The 21,241-nt window shown below is 37.8% G+C and overlaps 1 protein-coding gene across 2 annotated transcripts in view; it reads right to left on the bottom strand.

The window, feature by feature from the left end:
• LOC124554898 (5-aminolevulinate synthase, erythroid-specific, mitochondrial) overlaps positions 1–21,241 on the bottom strand; it is a 106,387-nt gene that overhangs the window by 19,355 nt on the left and 65,791 nt on the right. For both annotated transcript variants that reach the window (XM_047128586.1, XM_047128587.1), the window contains exons 6-8: positions 17,251–17,461; positions 9,974–10,158; positions 5,243–5,587 (exon numbers count right to left, since the gene is read on the bottom strand). In XM_047128586.1, coding sequence (XP_046984542.1) covers positions 5,243–5,587; positions 9,974–10,158; positions 17,251–17,461 — 741 coding nt within the window. The remainder of the gene's footprint in view (positions 1–5,242; positions 5,588–9,973; positions 10,159–17,250; positions 17,462–21,241) is intronic.

Raw genomic sequence — 21,241 nt, 5'->3', positions numbered from 1 at the left:
CGTTTTCAAGAAGGGACATATGGACGTTATTATAGGCGTGTATCATTAACTTCAAATTCTATGCTGAAGAATTAAAACTTTCTGGAGAGAGAAAATCTCTATAAAAATCAACATGGATGCCACACATAGAGATCTAGCAAAACTTAGCTCGCTCTGATGTTCCATGAGATCCATAGTGTTTTAGACAATGGTGCTCTAGTTTATGCCATGTTCCTTGACTTTAGGAAGGCATTTGACATCGTCCTGCACTGCCATATAGTGGAAAAAAAAAATTGAGCTTACTAAGTATTGGACCTGATTTGTGACTGAATCACAACTTCCTTTCAGATACAACTCAACACACAGTTTTTAACAAAACAAAATCAACAGATATAAATGGAATTACCAGCATACCCCAACGAAGTGTGACAGGACTGTTACTGTTTACGATGTCAATAAATGATCGAGTAGAAAGTGTTAGAAGCTCTTTAAGACTGTTTACAGATGATGCAGGCTTTGGTAGTTGACCCAGAATGTAAATAAATGTAATATACTGTGCATACATAGGAAAATGAATTCATACTGCACAATTACAACCACTGATGGAAAATCGCTGCAAACAGTATGTACCACAAACTATCTGAGAGTAACTATCCACAGCAACCTTAAGTGGGATGACCCCACAAAGCAAACAGTATGGAAAAGGAGATGCCAGACAGTTTCATAGGAAGAATCTTACAAAAATGTAACTCATTCATGGAAAAGCGGCTTACGAGACACTTTTTCGACCAATTCTTGAGTATTGTTCATCAATATGGGATCTTTAGCAGGCAGGACTAATAGAAAAGATAAAGAAGATCCATCAAAGAGAGATGTTTCATCACGGGATAGTTTAGTCGATGTGAGAGCATTACACAGGTGCTCAAAAAACTCCATGAGAGCATTACAGAGGTGCTCAGAAAACTCCAGTAGCAGACATTACAAGAGGCGCATTATGAATCACAGAGAGGTTTACTACTGAAATTTGGAGAGAGCACTTTCTGAGAAGAGTCAGACAACATATTACTTCCTCCCATGTACATCTTGCGGAATGACCGTAATATGAAAATTTGACAAATTAAAGCTAATACAGAGGTTTACCGACCATCATGCTTCTCAGGTGCCAGTCATAAGTGGACAGGGAAGAGGGCATCAGTTAGTGGTTCAGAAGTGCCCTCTAACACCCGCAATTAGGTGGCTTGCTTAATATGACGCAGACCTAGAGGTAAGGCTGGTTTTCACTGCTTTAACAATACCATTAGAAACAGACCTCCTAAAATTTTGAATGTGTTACAGAACTATCCTAACATCTAAGGATGAAGCAGTGGGTCAAATTTTTTAGATTCAAATACTGAAGACTGAAATTTCAGAGTTACATACTTAGCATCTGTGTTTGTATAAATGAAGTCAAATTAAAAATACAATTATTTTCATTGGCATCACTAACTTATTACATAAGGCTATAACATAACATGGGACAAATTTGTGCTTCAGGGGAAGAGCACACCCTCAAACCTATTACAATGATCAGTTACATGCAGTTTAAGTGGACTCTAAGCTCTGAGACTGTGGGGAGGGGGTGTTTATAACTGAGAAATATGAGAAACAACAACAACAAAAGGACAACATATAACTGTTAAGAAAAGCACCAGTGAGCAATGAAAACAGATGGTGGGAGAAGTAAATCATTCTAGTTTCTCACCAAATATAACTGTGCAGCATATTGAAAATGACAACAAATTTGATCAGTCCTTACCTTCAGAAGGAATACCTCAAAATATATTAATGCACGGTGTCTGCTGGAAATAACAATCATCATGTAGAATCTGCAGCTGCAAAACATTATATGTAAATATATGTAATTTACATATAACGTTTCGCAGAAGCAGATTCTGCGTGGTGTCTTGTTCCTGACAGACACCGTGCATTCATATAATTGATAAGGCTAACTGGGCAGTATATAATTGATAAGGCTAATTGGGCAGTGGATCCCCTTTCTTCAAGTGCGAATGCACAAATATGTCCGACCTGCGAGAATTTCTGAGTAGTGAACAGGAGTATAGTGTACAGGAACTGCGGATAGGTGGCGCTTGGTGGGAGTGTGGTTCGGCGTGCCAAAATAGTCCATGCAATAGTGATGACGGTATGTCATGGATGGCGCAGTGGTTAGCACACCCGCCTAGTAAGCAGGAGATACCGGATTCAAATCCTAGTACGGTACACATTTTTGCTCATTGCTGCTGATTCCCGTTAACGTCCCATTGCAGCTGACAGCAGTGATCCCCCTTTAATTTACATGCAACTCAAAACATGTTTGATATAAATATTTAAACAGACATATGGTGCTCCACGCCTGTAGAACTACAGCTTGCTTCACTCTGACAAAGAAACATGCAGTTTCATCTTTTAAAGATGAGACCTGAACATGCTGCCTGTCATCTTCTCAGCTAGACTAATTTCCAAATTGAATGTTCTTTTTACATAGGAATATGGAATTGTAATCTGTGTTCACTCATCTTTGTGAAAGAATGTCTTCATTGCACTATAGCGTGCCACACAAATATTAGGTGGTGCTCACTCCTCATTACTTTCTAGACTTCTGTTTTTTTAAGTGTTAAGGATATTAACTGTAGTGTCACAAAACATACTGTCTCTAATGAAATTTGTTGTTAATAATGCATTGAAGTTCAGAAGGAATAATGACATCCGTAACATTAAAAAAAAATGACGTTGATTACTCTTCATTTGAATAGATTTCAGTTCAAGAAAAGGCGAATGATGATGCTACCCAATTCTTTAACCATTTATCCAATGAAAATAATCGCCTGACAGAGACAAGTCAAGTTTGAATGCAAGTTGAGAAAGTTCCCCCTGAGAAATTCCTATTCCATTATTTGACAAAATATTAAATGATCATATGGCATTGATGGCCCGAGTCCCCACCTAAGGAAGTTCACCCACCGAGTTGAAAGTCTGAAGTTGACGCCACAGTGTGCGACTTGTGTGTTGATGCCGATGAAATGATGATGACAACACAACACCAAGTCCCTGAGTAGAGAAAAGCTCTGATCCTGCCAAGAACCAAACCCGGGCATGCTGCATGGCAGTCAGACGCGCTGACCACTCAGCTATGGCAGAGGACATTACGTGGTGACCTGTAGCTTGTTACGTGTAGACATGATGCACAGTTACTTGTGTTACTAAGTTAAATGCTGTTTTCTGTTATGTGAACACATCTGTAAATGTTCAGATTGCAGCCGTTTTTAAAGGCCAATTAAGATAATATTTTGTAAAATGACTCATTCCACATCATTAATATGTACTGAGCAAATGGATCCATGGAACAAAGACATTCCAAACCTAATCAACATCCTATCACACACTCTAAAGCTGCTCTTATTTTCAGTATTCTCCACCAATACAATTACACTGTGTGTTATGAACAGTGAAACAAAAATGCATTGCCCCACGTTACGCATATATCTGAATTTCAATCGGTGGCCAGCACACTGAATTTACGATGACTATTTTGGATTGACAAAAGCATCCTGAACAGAAATGGAACAACACTAATGTAAGTAATGTGGCAATGCAGTTTAAATACTCCATTATACAAGGAGTGATCAAAAAGTTTCCATCTGAGGACATAGCTGCAATGTATATGCAACATAGCACAATTCTGATGCTGGTATATATGCACCAATATATACACAAGGTATTGTATTTGACATTCCTGTCTTTCCAATGTGTATGTGGTAAATGTGAACTACGGTGACATTATCATCAACTGCACCCGAACATGACCAACATGCTGTTATTCTTTCCTTGGCTGCCAAAGGACACACACCTGTCGACACCCATCGGAGAATGAAGAATGTGTATGGGGCAGCATGTCTTCAAAAACCACCATTCTAGAGTAGTGTGCCAAGTTTCATGTTGGTCAAGATTTGATGCAAGACCCTATATCACAAATGTCTTAACACTGAAGTTAAGTCAACTCAAGTGGAAGACATTTAAGTACTTGCTCCATAGTTCTAATCTCTCCCTGTGTGACTATTACATCTTCAGTTCCTTTCAAGAAGCCTTGATGGGTCGACGATTCATGTCACACGAGGATTTGCAGCAGGCAGTTAAGGAATTCTCTACACAGCAGGACACAGTGTTTTACCAAATGGTTATCTTCAACCTGGTGCATTGGTGGGATGATTGCTTCAATGCTCACAATGATTTTACCTGATTCATAGACTGATTCTAGAATGTGGTTTCTGTGATGTCCAAAAGAACAAACACCATTTGTTTTTCATCCCACAGTTGTATAAATACATGATGAAATTTAAATTTTGACATTAGCCATAATCGGCCATTGAAATAAATTCAGTGGTGACAAGTGAAGATTTGTGACAAACCAGGATTTGCCACTTTTGGCAAGCAGTTGGTTTAACTGCTACAGCTATCTGAGCACACTTCCTGTCCAACCCAAAATCCCAACTTTTCGTAAACAACATACGTAGTGGCCCCTCTCCATTACTCTCATTGCTCACAGCCTCATGCTGATTCTCACAAGTGGTCAGACAAATAGTGCATCTGCAGTGAATGATCATTGATTGCTGTCGGGGTGCGTACATTTATGGGTGTGGTGTTTGTTCTTTTGCACATAATCAGCATAACTATATGCATCTTGACGGAAATGAGTGATCATTCAGTGCAGATGCACTCTCCTTCCACTCTCTTGCAGGAATCAGCATGAGGCTGTGAACAATGAGGTGTAATGGAAAGGGGATGCTACATCTATAGTGTGCGACAAGTTGGGAATTTGAGATGGACAGTGATCTGATGGCCGACGCAGTTAAGGTGACTGCTTGCATGACGCAGGGAATCTGGGTTCGATTCCTGTCCAGCACAAATTTCTACTTGTCAGTACTGAATTTGTTTCAAAGCCTAATTGTGGTTAATGTTGGGATTTCAATTTTGTCATGGAAACATTCTGATCAGCCCTTATATTACTTGGATGGCACTGTAGGAATGTTAGCAAATTCTATCCCAAAATTTTAATCCTGTGTATAATATGCACGTAAGGAACAAGAGACCATCTGTGTGAGGAGGGGGGCAAAAACAAAAACAACCCCCCACACACACACACAACACTCTCTCTCTTTTTCTTTCTCAATTTAGTTTCGATAAGGTAAACACCAGTTAAATTTAGTGAGACACAAACATAACATACCCAATGTTCCTGAAATAATATCCATGTTATCCAGCTGCCCATCTCGCTCTCCAATGCCAGCACCATTATGCCCATACAGACCTACAGCATGGACTTCATCTACAAATGTAATTGCTCCATATTTGTGTGCTACATTACAGATCTCTTCTAATGGGCAAACTGCTCCAGTCATTGAATGAACAGTCTCAAATGCAACAATTTTTGGGACAGAAACAGGTAACGTTGATAAAAGTTCCTCCAAATGCTTTACATCATTGTGACGAAAAATGTGTTTGGGCACATGGCTGTTACGAATTCCATGAATCATTGAAGCATGATTTCCTGCATCAGAAAATATGTGACAACCTGAAAACAAAGAAAAACTTTCGTCATGCATGACATACATTTAGAAAACCAGAAGCAGATGGAAGAAAATCCTTGAATATTTTAGAATCTAGAAATATTTTCAGAATGATCCAGTGTATCAATAGACATGAGGTGCCAGAAACAAGTAATAATATTGTAATGAAGCCGTTGTTTATGTAACCCCCCCCCCCTTGCTGCACAATTCAGTTGTGCATTTCATGGCCATGGAAATGAACAAAATTCATTCAGAATCTGGGAACCTGCAGAACAGGACATAAGTCGTTAACTTTAAGTTTTTAGGACAGGTCTACAGGAATCTAGTCAAACACATGACTTGTTCCCCACTTAAAAGCAGAACAACATTTTCTAAACGTGAACTAAATTTATAGAAAACTTCATGATAAAACTGTTTAAAGCAATGAAATAAGAGTACATCACAATTATGGGGGCAGTCTAATCAGCCAGCCAGCTTGATCCTAAGATAAGAAAATTTTCTATGCAGGTAGAGAGCAGTTTTAAAAAGTCTGATTGGAATATCAAGGACCATTTACCAAACCAAAACAAAACAGATGCTCTCTTATACCTATGCAAACATGTGGACTGATATCATGAAGTTTATGTGGACTACATATTCATAAAACTAAAGCACAACATAATGTATCAGTTGCTTATTTACATTTTGTTTTATTAATACAGAAAATTTTGCTGTATGCCAACTTGAAATGATAGCCTTGGTTGTAAATACCAGCAGCACAGTAGGAGAACGTGGGCTGAAGTGGTCAGGGCAGCAAAAGAAGCCACTGAATGATTTTTAACCTGGGTAGTGCCGCTGCCTGCCAAGAAGTGGTCAAACTAGTTCCAATATATACCATAATTGTTATCAATGAGTTTGATATAGGAAGCTTAGTCTATTATTTTTTGGGGTGTAAAGTAAGTCATCATTTGTATTATTCTTATTGCCTTAATGATACTTAGAGCAGGTGTGGGCAAACAGTGGCCTGTTAATGGTTTTTGTGTAGGTGAACAAGACAGTCAGAATTTTTATGTAAGATTTTTGAATTGTGAAGTTAACTAATGGATGCAATCATTTTAAAAGGTGCAGACCTCTGCTAACTTCAGCTTTCACAAAGGAACACCCCCCCACCCCAAAACTATTGCCCACCCCTGACACAGAGCAATACTCTTTTACAAAGCCAATGTTAAAACAAAACATCTTTTGGATTACAAATGTAGTTCCTCTTTTCTTTTGATATTACAGTCTCATCCATTAATCAATAATGCTGACATGGTGACCATTCATGAAAGATGGCCATACTACTAAACAGGAAAAGTGGCCACTCTTCTCAGCAGTTCATTTTTAATCCATTTACCTAGTAAGAGTGAGTTACTTCCATATATCACCCTGAATATTGCAGATTGAGTTCTCAACACTTATTTACAAAGCTATCATCCCTCATTCTACCCCTTTGTGACAATTTTGAATTAATTAATTATATTTAAAACAGTCCCTTTTCTGTTGTATCTGGCCTAGCACAAAAATTCATTCAAAATGGTCTGCTGCAACAGCTAGGTACTGTTTTAAATACTAGGGTATCAAAATGCCTTGAGAATACATCCGGAAATCAGAGCAAGAAACATTGAACCTGCTAGGATGAAAAAAGGCGTTGAGGTGGTAAAGAATGACAGGATGCCTTTTTCTTCAGTGGTAAAGTAATTTAATGTTCCACACAACACAGTGAAGAGGAGAGTTCTAGGAAAAAAGAGATGCAGTAGATGATGCTGAGACAATTAATTTAATACAAGACATAAGGGGGCAGCAAATTTTGGCAAATACCACAAAAGTGGATGACAAATGTTGTACACGCGATGTCACATCAAAAAGGCAGAGGATAGTTTCAAGTGCATGCATGAAGGGATGATTAAGCGATGCACTATATGCACTAAAGGAAAATGTGCAAATTTCGAACACCATTTGTAAATGTGATCTGATGTAAATATAGAAGTTACACAATTCTTGTGCTCACTGTAACCAAGCAAAAATTAATCTGATTTTGTGTTTCTTTCCATCTCTCCATTCTTTTTTTTGTTTCCAGACATTATGTAGTAATGAAGATGTAATATCATTTGCTGGTAATGATGCAATTTGGAAGCTCATACTCATTTACTTGCGACAATGTGGTAGGTTTTGTTGTACTGTACTTTGCAAAAACCAGAGGATACCATGAGACTGGTAAATAAATTAATGAATTCATACTTCACAATGAAAAAAATTCTGCCTGCTAGATACATGACTCAAACCCTGAGTCCCATGTGCTAAAGTTGAGCACATAGGTACAGAGCCACACCAACATGAATAACTGACTTGGGTTGGAATGATTAGGTGCAACAGACTGATAGGCTAAACCACTGGATGTGCGGTGAGGTATGTCATCTGGTGACATCGCATGTTCAATATTTGTCATCCACTTTTCAGATATTTCCCAACATTTGCAGTCCTATGTGTCATATTAGATTACTTGTTTCAGCATCATCTACGTCCCTTCAGAGATTTTTAAACGTCAATATGAATCACCCTGTACAGGCACTGGCCACATTACTCCCTTAGATAGGGAACAGTGAACACTATGTAAGCTTGGAGAAAAATGCATATTGTTCCTATACATTATTTTTTCCACTTAATAATATGTGGTGTGACACCTTACAATACATGGACTCAAAATGAGTAAGCCCAAAGCTTTTATCAATAACAATGGTTCGGTGAAAATCCTATTTCCCTCAGAGTGGCCATTTTATGTCACCTTCCCCCTGTGAATTACGCATTACAAAATGACTTTACATATAACACATTAGATTTTCTGTATTGTTAAGCATGTGCACAGGTTTTAAAATAAGTAGAAGAATGAGTGATTTGTCCTCTCCATTAATAGTTAATGAGTTAATGGAAAATTCCCTTTAATCACATTGCACCCATAATTATGGTCCCTCTAAACACAGTTTCCATACATAAATATATCATAATAAAAGTGCATATAATGTATTATTATATTATTTAACTGATTTACTATTTTCCTGTGATTTTGCTTGCAAAATACTCCATCTCGCTAAATTCAATACTTCATCAACCTACACCTGTTTTTTTTCCATGGAAGACCTCTATTTCACTGTTATAAACCAACCTGCCATATGTAAACATCAAAATGTTCTCTCTCTCTCTCTCTCTCTCTCTCTCACCCTACCCCCTAGGAGTCACTGACAGTCAGTCAAAACTACTTTGGCTCTGAACACTATGGGACTTAACTACTGTGGTCATCAGTCCCCTAGAACTTAGAACTACTTAAACCTAACTAACCTAAGGACATCACACACATCCATGCCCGAGGCAGGATTCGAACCTGCGACCGTAGCAGTCGCGCGGTTCCGGACTGCGCGCCTAGAACCGCTAGACCACCGCGGCCGGCAAAACTACTTTCTCCATCTCATTTCTTTAACATTTCATTACCTTCATATTATTAAGGAAACACGGCGGTTTATACATTCAAGATAAACAGTGAAGTAAGATTTCTTGTACACAAAAATCAAAATGGAACAGCACTGCATAGTCCTAGTCATTACATGTAAAATGTTATGATGATGATTTGATTAATTACTTCAGTCATAGAGAAGTAGACTACTTACAACCTAATGGATGAAAAAACATGTTGGTCAGTAGTATTTGTCAAGCATTCTGTGAGAGGTAATGGTCTACATTTCCTAATTCACAGACTGTATCATCATTCAGCATAAAATCCTAACTATCTGGACAATCAAGTTACCTTCCATTAGGAATGTGGGTGCACTCAGTGATCGTGATATGACTTTCAAATGACAGAGCACAGTAATCAGTCGCCCTCTTGAACGTTTTATCAGGCAAATAGATTTCGGCTAGTGCCTAGCCATTATCAATGCACTATTATGAGAAAGGACAACTGATTGCTGTGCTCTATCATCTCAAATATCTGGACAGAGACTCATGTAATGAGGACATCAGGTGCTTGTCCATTGAAAAAAAAAAAAAAGTTAAAACTGTATTATTAACACCTTCAAGTTTTTCAGTAGAGTAGACAACTTATCAACATTCCATCTGACTCCCTCTTACATCTGTTTCTGCTGATATTCATGACACACATACTATATTATTCCACTGGGCACACACTAAACATTATCTGTTATTCTGTACGTACAATAACACACAAATGAAGGAAACTGAATGTGTGTTCATCCTGCTGTAGTGGCATGAAACAAAATTTTAAAAACTCTATTCAGAAAGTATTGTGTGTGTTCCATCAAGTTACATCAAGACAAGGAGAAAAGTTAATAAGTTTATCAAATGAAACAATCATAACATACCAGGCAAAGCTTTGGCAAGAGTAAACAGGGTAGAATCATTAGCTACAAAGCAAGAAGTGAACAGGAGTGCAGCTTCTTTTTGGTGTAATGATGCTAATTCAGCTTCCAACTTCTCATGAAACATAGAATTTCCAGAAATGTTACGAGTTCCTCCAGCTCCAGCTCCATGGGTCTCTAAGGCTTGCCTGCAAAGAAAGTGAAATTCTGAATTAATACTCTTGTGATTACCATTTTTGCAAATTGATTTCTTGAGTCTATAACTATAGATGTAGTTCAATAAGGGTTCACATTGTTCTTGCTTGTGCGTTTTGATACTCTCTACTTTGCACATGTTCCTTCACTACATCCAGTAGAATAATATTCTGGGCTAATTTCATACAAAGTCACTTAGGTGCTCACTGGATGCAGGTGTTGTTCATTTACTGACATAATTTCAATTTTCATAACATACTGTTGTTATTCTTATTTCTGACTTAAGACAGCGCAGTTCAAAGATGTCCTGAGTCAACCAAAATGTGAAAATTTATTTTTGACATTATACGCAGTCCTTGAAAAGATGCAGTCATTTTGGCATCACAGACTGCAATAGCAGTGGTGTGTATGGTGTTTCAGTCTGAAAAGTACAAGGAATATATGCAGAGACATGGCGAGTGGAAAACTTCCACTAACCAGGAAATGATAGGGATGAGAGAAAACCTATCAGTAAATAGGATTACTGCCAGGGGGGGGGGGGGGGGGGCACTCTTCATTGCACCATATTGGCATTTTACAGTCATAGACAGCATCCCACATGGCAAAAGGTGGCAAGAGTTTTACACACTATGAATGGTTGCACAGGGATCTATCATTTAATTAGCGGAATTCCAAAATCTTTAACCTTCACATATAGAAAATGCAGTAAGACATATTCTGATGGAGTGATCCTGTACTGTAAGCAGCTCAACAACCCACCAGGAAAGAAAATCATTGCCACCCCATAACGTATCTCAATGAGACCTGGCTTAATCAAAACCATGTCACAAAATCCATGTGGCAAGATGTGAAGGTCAGTGACAATTTGAAAGTGATGACTTTCTCTCTGTTATTCAGGATCATCAAAAAGTACCTTCCTCAAAATTTCTAAACCAATATTTACATGAAGCAAATCTAATGATCGCCATGAAGAGATGGTTTTGTGATATATTACACATTTTGGAGGAAGGTTGTGTCATCATCATGTATAGTGCCAGTCATCATTCAAAGAAAGGAGGAGAAGTTCCCAATTTGTATGCAAAGAAGGAAGAAACTGTGCAAAGGCTAGAAGAGAAAAGTATTTGAATTTTGGGCTGCTATAAAAAAGTGGAGATATCAGAGGAAGTCAGGTGCCACAAGAGCCTTTATAAGCAATGTGAACTTTACTGCATAGCATTAGAAACTGGCCACAAGGCTGTGATATTTTCCCCTTACCACTGCCAATACAACCCAACATAAAATACCACGATTACACGACTGTAAGACGACTTTTTTTCCCTAAATTTATTATTCGAAAAATACATTATGATGTCACATTCACTGATAAGGCTTTGGTTGCAGGAAGCTTTGGTAGTTAGGGTCACAAGTAGATTTAACTTGATGATTTCAGAAGGGTGGGATGGCATGCAATGGCACATACATGACTGAGTGCGAGGAGGATAGTGGTGAGCTAAATGCGGTCAGAACCGATTTTACAAATGGACATATACTCAGCAATGTTATACATTTCTACAGGAGAACAATTAATTCTGATGTAAATATATTCACACAAAACACCGGAAATGTGGAAAGATAACTGAAACAGAAGGTTCAGCAATGATGCTAAAGCAGCTACTGCTTGACAACACTGTCGATATCAAAAGTTGGAAACATATAACAAAGTTAGTTTTTTGTTCCATTGAACATTTACACAATAAATTGTTATGATGCCAAATGAGTCATTTTATATTCACATTGTAAATTATTTTGTACATGTACCGACATGCCGATCATTTGCAAGTTTTTTTTTTCTTTTTTTTTTAAATATACAGATGTGAGTTATTAATTCGCACCCACCACCTTTTACACATAATGATAACAGAAATAAAACAAACTTCTTCAGTTTGATTTCAAATTTTACCTTGCTGTCTGACAGACATTTTACATAACTGGGTACCAAAAATTTAAATTGTAGTATTGTGCACCACTTTTTGTGCTAAAGACAACCTTAACGGGGGAATAATGAAGAGTTCTGCTAGCCATAAATGGTCTGATTTCTGCACTAAGGAGGCAAGAGAGTAACATATTGTTGATATTCAGTTTGCTTAATGCTGTAAGGACTGTAAATTGTGTTGTTTCTAATGGAGAAAAATCACAGCTGTGACTGTTGTATCTACGCGTTTGCAGTTCACAATTGGTTCTTGCAGAAAGAACAAAACTAATTTCAATTTTACAGTTATTCACAATGCAGAGAATACGAACAACTGTGCAGCACGAAGAGAATTTGATGTCAGAGAAGCGAATGCTCAAAGGTGGCATCAAATGAATAAATTACATATCAGCAATTCTACATGCCAAATTTTCAGGTGATCAGATCAGGGTAGTTACATGAACTGAAGCAGCAGGTTGTTCAGTATGTGTGAAACAGCCACAATTAAGGCTTCACAATTGAGAAATTATCTGAATGAAGAGCAAGAGGTAAGAGGAATTTTTCAGCTGCACAGATGGTGGAATTCACAGAAGGTAAGAGATGGGGTATGACAATGACGAGGATTGGGTTTATGTATAATGCAGAACACCATTAGCTCAGTGACTTCCTGCAGCTTTTGATGAAAAACTATTCATGTATCAGTATCACACAATCTGTCGAAGAGAAAACTATAACTGATTACAATTATAGTGTTAACCTTTTTAGGCAGATCTTAAGACATTATAATTCAACATGACAGTTCATACATTTGATTAGTTAGAATATGCTAAAAATAAATTTCTCAAGGAGTCTCTTCTTTACGACACTAAAATAAAAACAAAAAATTAATCTGATTTGATCCATTAGACTGTGAAAACAATAGGTTTGTTTACAAATAGCTTTTCTGCTACCAGTCAAGATTTTCTTTTATTTATATTTAACATGTAGTGTTTTGGGAAACGATTCCAATTCTCAAGTGCATTTTCCTCTGTATACTATGCCACCATTTTTTTGTGTGAGGTTCTACAGCGTTCTTTTTCCTTTACTGCAATATATAAAAATGTACAATTTTTTATTGATTATTAATCTTTATGTACAGACAGTAGCAACATTTGGAAGAACTTGCACTTACAGTTTTCCTGTGGTCCATTTGTGCAGAGTCTTATAACTTACATGAACAATTACAAAAACATTTTTAGATGTAGTCAACAGAGATAATGATATAGCTCTTTCCAGAGAACAATATACTTTTGTGTACAGGGTATTTATCTTAATGATTTGGATCATGTTTGCTTATATTTACTTACAACAGTGCTTATTTTTGTGTGTTACTATTTTAAGTAAACTGCTGAAGCATCTGAAGAAATTCACTGATTCACTATCAAGTTTTTCCATTTAATATTTTATCTTCATAGTTTCTGTAATGTGAATATATCTCCAGTTGTTCTAACAGGTTCATTTTATGCCCTTTATTTCATTGGTGGAGTACTTTGACATTTCACTCTATTTTTCCAAATGGGTCTCTCTCTCTCTCTCGCGCACACACACACACACACACACACACACACACACACACACACACACACGCACACGCATGCACGTGTGTGCGTGTGTTTTGCTGCTGCTGTGTGTCTAGGCTTCAATGTGTTCTGTATACCTGGTGTTGAAACCTCAGCCTGTTTGTCCTAGGTAAAACATGGGGCATTTCTGGCATATTACTTTGTATATTCCAGAGTCTGGGCATGGGTCATAACAACACTTTATGTTATTTATTAGCTACAGAAAAACCAACTTTTACTTTCCGGATCCTGAAAATATTTGCATTCTTCTCTGATATACTGCCAATGTGTGGGACACTAGGTATCAATGAATTTCTTCAGATGCTTTGAAAGTATACTTAAATAAAAATAGTAGAATACAGAAAACAAGCGCAATTGTAAATAGATACAGGCAAATTATGATCCAGATTGTTACGATAAATACCCTCTATGCAAAAAGTATATCATACACTATGGAGGACCTACAGCATTATCTCTGTTGATTACCTCTAAAAACATCTTTGTAATTACATGTTTATGTAAGTTTGTTATTCACAATGGGTACTGTGAGCAGAAAATTGTGTGTGATGTTTAATATGTGTGAGACTCTGTTATTTATATATAAAGATGATGTGACTTACCAAATGAAAGTGTTGGCAGGTCGACAGACACACAAACAAACACACAAAATTCAAGCTTTCGCAACGAACTGTTGCCTCATCAGGAAAGAGGGAAGGAGAGGGAAAGACGAAAGGATGTGGGTTTTAAGGGAGAGGGTAAGGAATCATTCCAATCCCGGGAGCGGAAAGACTTACCCTAGGGGGAAAAAAGGACGGGTATACACTCGCGCGCGCACACACACACATATCCATCCACACATATACAGACACAAGCAGACATATTTAAAGACCACACACACACACACACACACACACACACACACACACACACACACACACACACACATATATATATATTCAGAAATAAACTGAGGTGACAAAAATCATAGATACCTCCTGATATCATGTCTGACCTCTTTTTACCAGGTATAGTGCAACAACTTGTCATGGCATGGACTAAACAAGTTGTTGGAAGTCCCCCATAGAAATATTGAGCCATGTTCCCTCGATAGCTGTTCATTATTGTGGTAGTGTTGCTGGTGGAGGATTTTGTGCACAAACTGACCTCTCGATTATGTCCCAAAAATGTTCGATGGGATTCATGTCGGGCGATCTAGGTGGCCCAACCATTCTCTCGAAATGTCCAGAATGTTCTTCAAACCAATCATGAACAACTGCGACCTGCCAACAGGGTGCACTGTCATCTGTAAAAGTTCCATCATTGTTTGGAGACATGAATTGGTGAAAACGTTCTCCAAGTACACAAACATAACTATTTCCAGTCAATGATCAGTTCAGTTTGACCACAGGAACCAGTCTGTCCTGTGTAAACACAGCCCTCACCATCACAGCACCACCACCAGCTTGCACAGTGCCTTGTTTACAACTTGGGTCCATGGCTTCATGGGCTCAGTGCCACACACTAACCCTACCATCAGCTCTTATCAACTGAATTCCTGACTCATCTGACCAGGCCACATTTTCCAGTTGCCTAGGACCCAACTGATATGGTCACAAGCCCAGGAGAGGCTCTGCAGGCAACGTCATGTTGTTAGCAAAGGCTCTCGCGTCGATCGTCTGCTCCCATAGCCCATTAACACCATATGTTGCCACATTGCCCAAATGGATAAGTTTGTTGTATGTCCCACATCGATTTCTGCTGTTATTTAATGCAGTGTTGCTTGTCTGTTAACACTGACAATTCTAAGAAACTGCAACTGCAACTGCTCTGGATTGTTAATTGAAGCCCGTTTGTCACTGCATTGTCCATGGTGAGAAATAAAAGGCCTGCAATTTGGTATTTTCAGCACACTCTTGACACTGTGGATCTCAGAATATTGATTTCTCTAATGATTTCCTAAATGGGATGTCCCATGCATCTATCTCCAACCACCGTTCCACGTTCAAGAGTCTGTGAAGTCCTGTTGTGTGGCCATAATCATATAGGAAGCCTTTTCACACGAGTCACCTGAGTACAAATGACAGCTCTGCAGTTGCACTACCCTTTTATACCACGTGTACATCATACTACCACCATCTGTGTATGTGCATATCGTTACACCATGACTTTTGTCACCTCAGTATATTATATTCAGCATTACAGATGTGCACAATTTACTTTAGGAAGCCACTGACAATGCTCCTGTGGGAGACTGGGGTAAATGTTTACTTCACATTGAAAATTTTCAAGTGAATGACACTATGAAAAAGGCTGTCAAGAAAATTTCATGGAAAGCATTTACATTCCTCCAGATCTTTCAGATACACTTAGTTCTTTAGAACAACGCAGTCACAAAACAATAACTTAAATTAACCATTTTGATTCTTGTCCCTTCTCTTGCCTCAAACTTTTAAACACTGTTCCCTCTCTCCAGTCCCTTTTTGGTTTTCTTCCTCTTTTCTCTCTCCGGCCAACAATTTACCGAATATGGCACAAAAGCTACAGGGGTATAGTGCCTGCGCTAGCACATTTGTAGATTTTAGTGGTAGTGAGTAGAGGACCTGTATCTTCTGCTTTGCACCTAGGTTGAAATTAATATGCAGAGTTGATGAATACTTAAATCTTGGAATAAAGGAGGAGGAGGAGATTAGTGTTTAAAGTCCCGTCGACAACGAGGTCATTAGAGACGGAGCACAAGCTCGGACTAGGGAAGGATGGGGAAGGAAATCGGCCATGCCCTTTCGAAGGAACCATCCCAGCATTTGCCTGAAGTGATCTAGGGAAATCAGGGAAAACCTAAATCAGGATGGCCGGACGCGGGATTGAACCGCCGTCCTCCCGAATGCGAGTCCAATGTGCTAACCACTGCGCCATAAATCTTGGTATAACTGAAATTGGATTTTATTTGTAAATTACCATATAAACAAATCATAGTATGTTTTGCAATATTCCTTAAAATTCACATGAAAATACATTAAAATTCGAAAAATCTCACGAATGGAACTATGGCTGCTACTTCACAACAGTATTTTAAACATTTTCTCAACACAAAGTTCCACAACCATAATTAATTGTTTGAAAGAAGTCATTTTTCTGCTTCTGGCTGTAAAATTTTTGTTACAATGACTAGTTGATATTGGTAAACATGCTATTTCCCAGTCAGTGCCTTGTAGCACATTACGCAGTGTTAACTCATCTATGTGTAACCCACCTTTGTTGACTATATTATTAAATGGTAAAATTTCCCGCATTTGGCTCTACACACTTTGAGACAGTCCCAAAACTTCTGATTTTTGGCAGCTGTGGGCTATGGTGAGATCTTAAGTGGGGGAGGCATGCAGGAAAGGTGGAGGGGGTACCTTCCTTACTTGTTCCTCCAGTTGCGAATTTTGCTGCTCCGTGTTACAGCATCAATGAATATCATATTGCTACCAAAAGTGAGTCCCTATTTATTATCTTATACTGCTTTGGTACAGAATATAAGTATTCACTTTGTTTACCTCACAGCCTCCTTAACTTTTGGATGACATGACATCCCGAGATAATCATTTGAACACCAAACTGTAATAGGCCTTTCACCCCAACTATATTCATATGCAGCAGGAAATGCGGATGCCAATCTGTTAACTTTCTTGAATATACGGTACGAATGATCTTTCTTTTTTCGCATTATCTGTTCATGAAAGAATTCCTCATACTGGAAGATGTCATCTGCAAAAAGAGATAAACAAAAGAATAGAATATGCAAGAATAATTGTGTATGAAGACATTATGAGCATTTTTTAAAATTCCGGATTGTATCACTTAACTGTTCAGGTCATGTAATCTTCATTGCACAAACAATTTTAATCAAAAACATCATCGGGTTAAAATCCAGGCAAACAGATTGTGTGATTCAATTTATTTTCTTTCAACAGATGAGCAATACAACTGTAATGTTCAAAAATATTTAACAGCTGTTAACCACGGCCTATTAAAAAAATGTTGATCATTACACTCCAATTAAAATTACTTTGTGGTTGACAGGCTGCAGTGGTGGGAAAAAGTCATGCTGGCATGCAGCCAGCCATACTTCACAAGGTGCTGCATGTAACCTACAAAACATGCAACACAGTAAGCACGTCATGCTTGAGAAAGAACTGTGATTGGATGACTGCTTACCCCTACCACTCGACTTGCTAAAATGTCAATCACAAAGTAATTTTAATCTGTACAGAGTATGTTGATAACCACAATCTTATAACAGCCTGAAGCACTAATGAAAACCTCATACAACAGGATTTACAAATTGAAAGAGAAATACCGATGAAAAGTACAGCTTACCCACAAATCTTTGACACTACTTCACCTTATTTTATCCTTTGATACTACGGCTTAAATGCAATATTGCACACACACACACACACACACACACACACACACACACACACATTGTGTAATATGTAAAAATTAATAAAATAGTGTTGCATTTGTTGTAGTTTTAACTTAAATGCTGATCTAATGATGTATCAAAAATACAAGAACAAAAGTTCTCAAATAAAAATGAGTAAATTCCATTCTTTTTTAAACACAAATGGTATCATAAGCCGAGGAGAATAAAATAAAGCAGCTTTACTTTTTGGAACTGAGAACTTTTTTAGGGTTAAAGTGCGGGATACCTTATGCTGTTCTTTGTCACTAACTGTCATACTATCATACGTTCCCCTCCTCTTCATATTAATAAGAACCTTCTACAGGCTTCATATTCTGAGTTTCCATTCACTTTGACTGAGGAGTACAGTTTTCATTCTTCATATGAGACTTTCATACCTAAATAATAAGTGTAATTCTAAAAATTAAAATTAATCTCCTATGACAATGAAATATTGGAAGTAACAAAGAAATATAAAAATTAAAAAAAATTTGGACAGACTGTGTGCTGAAAACAGGTGTAAAATGCAAATGTGCGATGCCTCCAACAACTACCAGAGCAGAATATTGTCAAACGACATTTCACAAAATCCAAAGAAATTCTGGGCATATGTAAAGACCATTAGTGGCACCAAAATTAGTGTGCTATCACTACTGAATGAGACTGGAATTGAAATTGAGAGTACCAAAGCAAAAGCTGAAATGCTTAACTCCATTTCCAAATGTTCCTTTACCAAGGAGAAATGACCCAACTTAATTCTCATACCACTGAAAGGATGAATGAAATAAGTAATAGTGTCAGTAGATTGAAAAACAGCTGAAAATGTTAAAACTTAACAATGCTGCAGGTCCCTATGGAATCCCTGTCAGATTCTATCATTAATTTGTAGCCGAGTTAGCCCCTCTTCTAACTATAATCTATTGTAGATCCCTTGAACGAAAAACTGTGCCCAGTTCTTGGAAAAAGACACAGGTCACACCCATCTACAAGAAGGGTAGTAGAAATGATCCATAAAACTACTGTCAAATATCCTTGACATCGATTTGTTGTAGAATCTTAGAACATATTCCGAGCTCAAACTTAATGAGGTATCTTGAACAGAATGACCTCCTCAATGCCAACCAGCATGGATTTCAAAAATGTTGATCATGTGACACCCAACTTGCACTTTTCTAACATGATACACTGAAAGCTTTGCATCAAGGCAACCAGGTAGCTGCAATATTTCTAGATTTCCAAAAAGCATTTGACTCAGTACCACACCTATACTGATTGTCAAAAGTACGACCATATGAGGTATCGAGTGAAATTTGTGACTGGACTGGGGACTTTTTGGTCAGGAGGACACAGCTTGTTATCTTGGATGGAGAGTCATCATCAGTTGTAGAAGTAACTTCAGGTGTGCCCCACAGAAGAAATGTTCAGCAATATAAAATTTTGCACTTCAGAAACCGAAAAAACATAGCTTCCTATGACTATAACATCAGTGTGTCACTGTTGGAATAGGTCAACTCATACAGATACCTGGATATAACACTTTGTAAGGATATGTTGTATATTAATGACCTTGCAGACAATATTAATAATAAAATCGGGCTTTTTGCAGATGATGCAGTTATCTATAATGAAGTATTATCTGAGAGGAGCTGCATAAATATTCAGTTAAATCTTGATAAGATTTCAACTTGGTGCACAGATTGGCAACTTGCTGTAAATGTTCAGCAATATAAAATTTTGCACTTCAGAAACCGAAAAAACATAGCTTCCTATGACTATAACATCAGTGTGTCACTGTTGGAATAGGTCAACTCATACAGATACCTGGATATAACACTTTGTAAGGATATGAAATGGAATGATCACATAGATTCAGTCGTGGGTAAAGCAGGTGGTAGACTTTGGTTTATTGGTAGAATAATGCGGAAGTGTAATCAGCCTACAAAAGAGATTGCTTACAAATCACTCATGCAACCAGTACAAGAATTTTGCTCAAGTGTGTGGGACCCATACTAGATAGGACTAACAGAGGATATTAAATGTACACAGGGAAGGGCAGCATGAATGATCACAGGTTTGTTTAATCCATGGGAGAGTTTCACAGAGATACTGAAGGAACTGAACTGGCAGATTCTTTAAGAAAGACGTAAACTATCCCGAAAAAGTCTAGTAACAAAGTTTCAAGAACCAGCTTTAAATGATTACTCTAGGGATATACTACTACACCCATATTGACAATGTGAGTCTGCAATGGAGGAATCCATGGCTACAGACAGCAGAGCAGCTACGGTTGGCCGAAATATCAATTTCTAGCACTTTTTTGGGAGATGCAACAATTGTTTCCCATTTCACATGAGATTTTTGTAATATACAGCAGTCTCCACCAAGAGAATTTATGTGCTAAGATTGTGAACATGAAGGCAGTTCATGTGGCGACTTGTACAATGAGTTTCATTCGCTGTAATGCTCTCAAATATTGCCAGTTCAAAGCCTTTCGGTAAGACCTGGAAAGTATTTGTGCTAAAGTGCTGTATCATAGTGAAACATGCTGGCTGAGTCGAGATAAAATCGCTGAGAGATTTTTTGAGCTTCTTAGTGAAACATATATATATTACACAGATAGGAATAGTAAGTCTGTTTCAAAATTGAAAACTGAAAGGTGGATAGCAGATTCGGCCTTCCTCTCTGACATCACAACACCATATGAATGTTTTGAATTATTTATTGGAGGGTAAAAATGTGTTAATTTTGAAGATTTATGACTGCATAAAGGGTTTTGAAAAGAAACTCTCTCTGTGGATTACACAGCTAGGAAATGGGATCACTGCTCCATTCTCCAAGTTGTCATTTTTAACAATGGGAGCGAAGTGGAATTTTTAACAGTATCAAAATACTATCTTCTCCACAAAGTTGAGATACATTTCCCAGATTTTGAAAAGTTAAATGAAAAGCTTAATGTCTTTCGATTTTCTTTTTCAGTTGATGTTGACAATATGCAAACTGTGCTACAGTTAGCATTTTTAGACCTAATCTGTGACAAGCACTTGTACGATATGATTCATAACAAAATTCATCTCACAGAC

The sequence above is a fragment of the Schistocerca americana genome, chromosome X (genome assembly GCF_021461395.2).
Source record: "Schistocerca americana isolate TAMUIC-IGC-003095 chromosome X, iqSchAmer2.1, whole genome shotgun sequence".
NCBI lineage: Eukaryota > Metazoa > Arthropoda > Insecta > Orthoptera > Acrididae > Schistocerca > Schistocerca americana.
The sequence above is the reverse complement of the archived record's forward strand: the minus strand, read 5'-3'. Positions and strand labels throughout refer to the sequence as shown.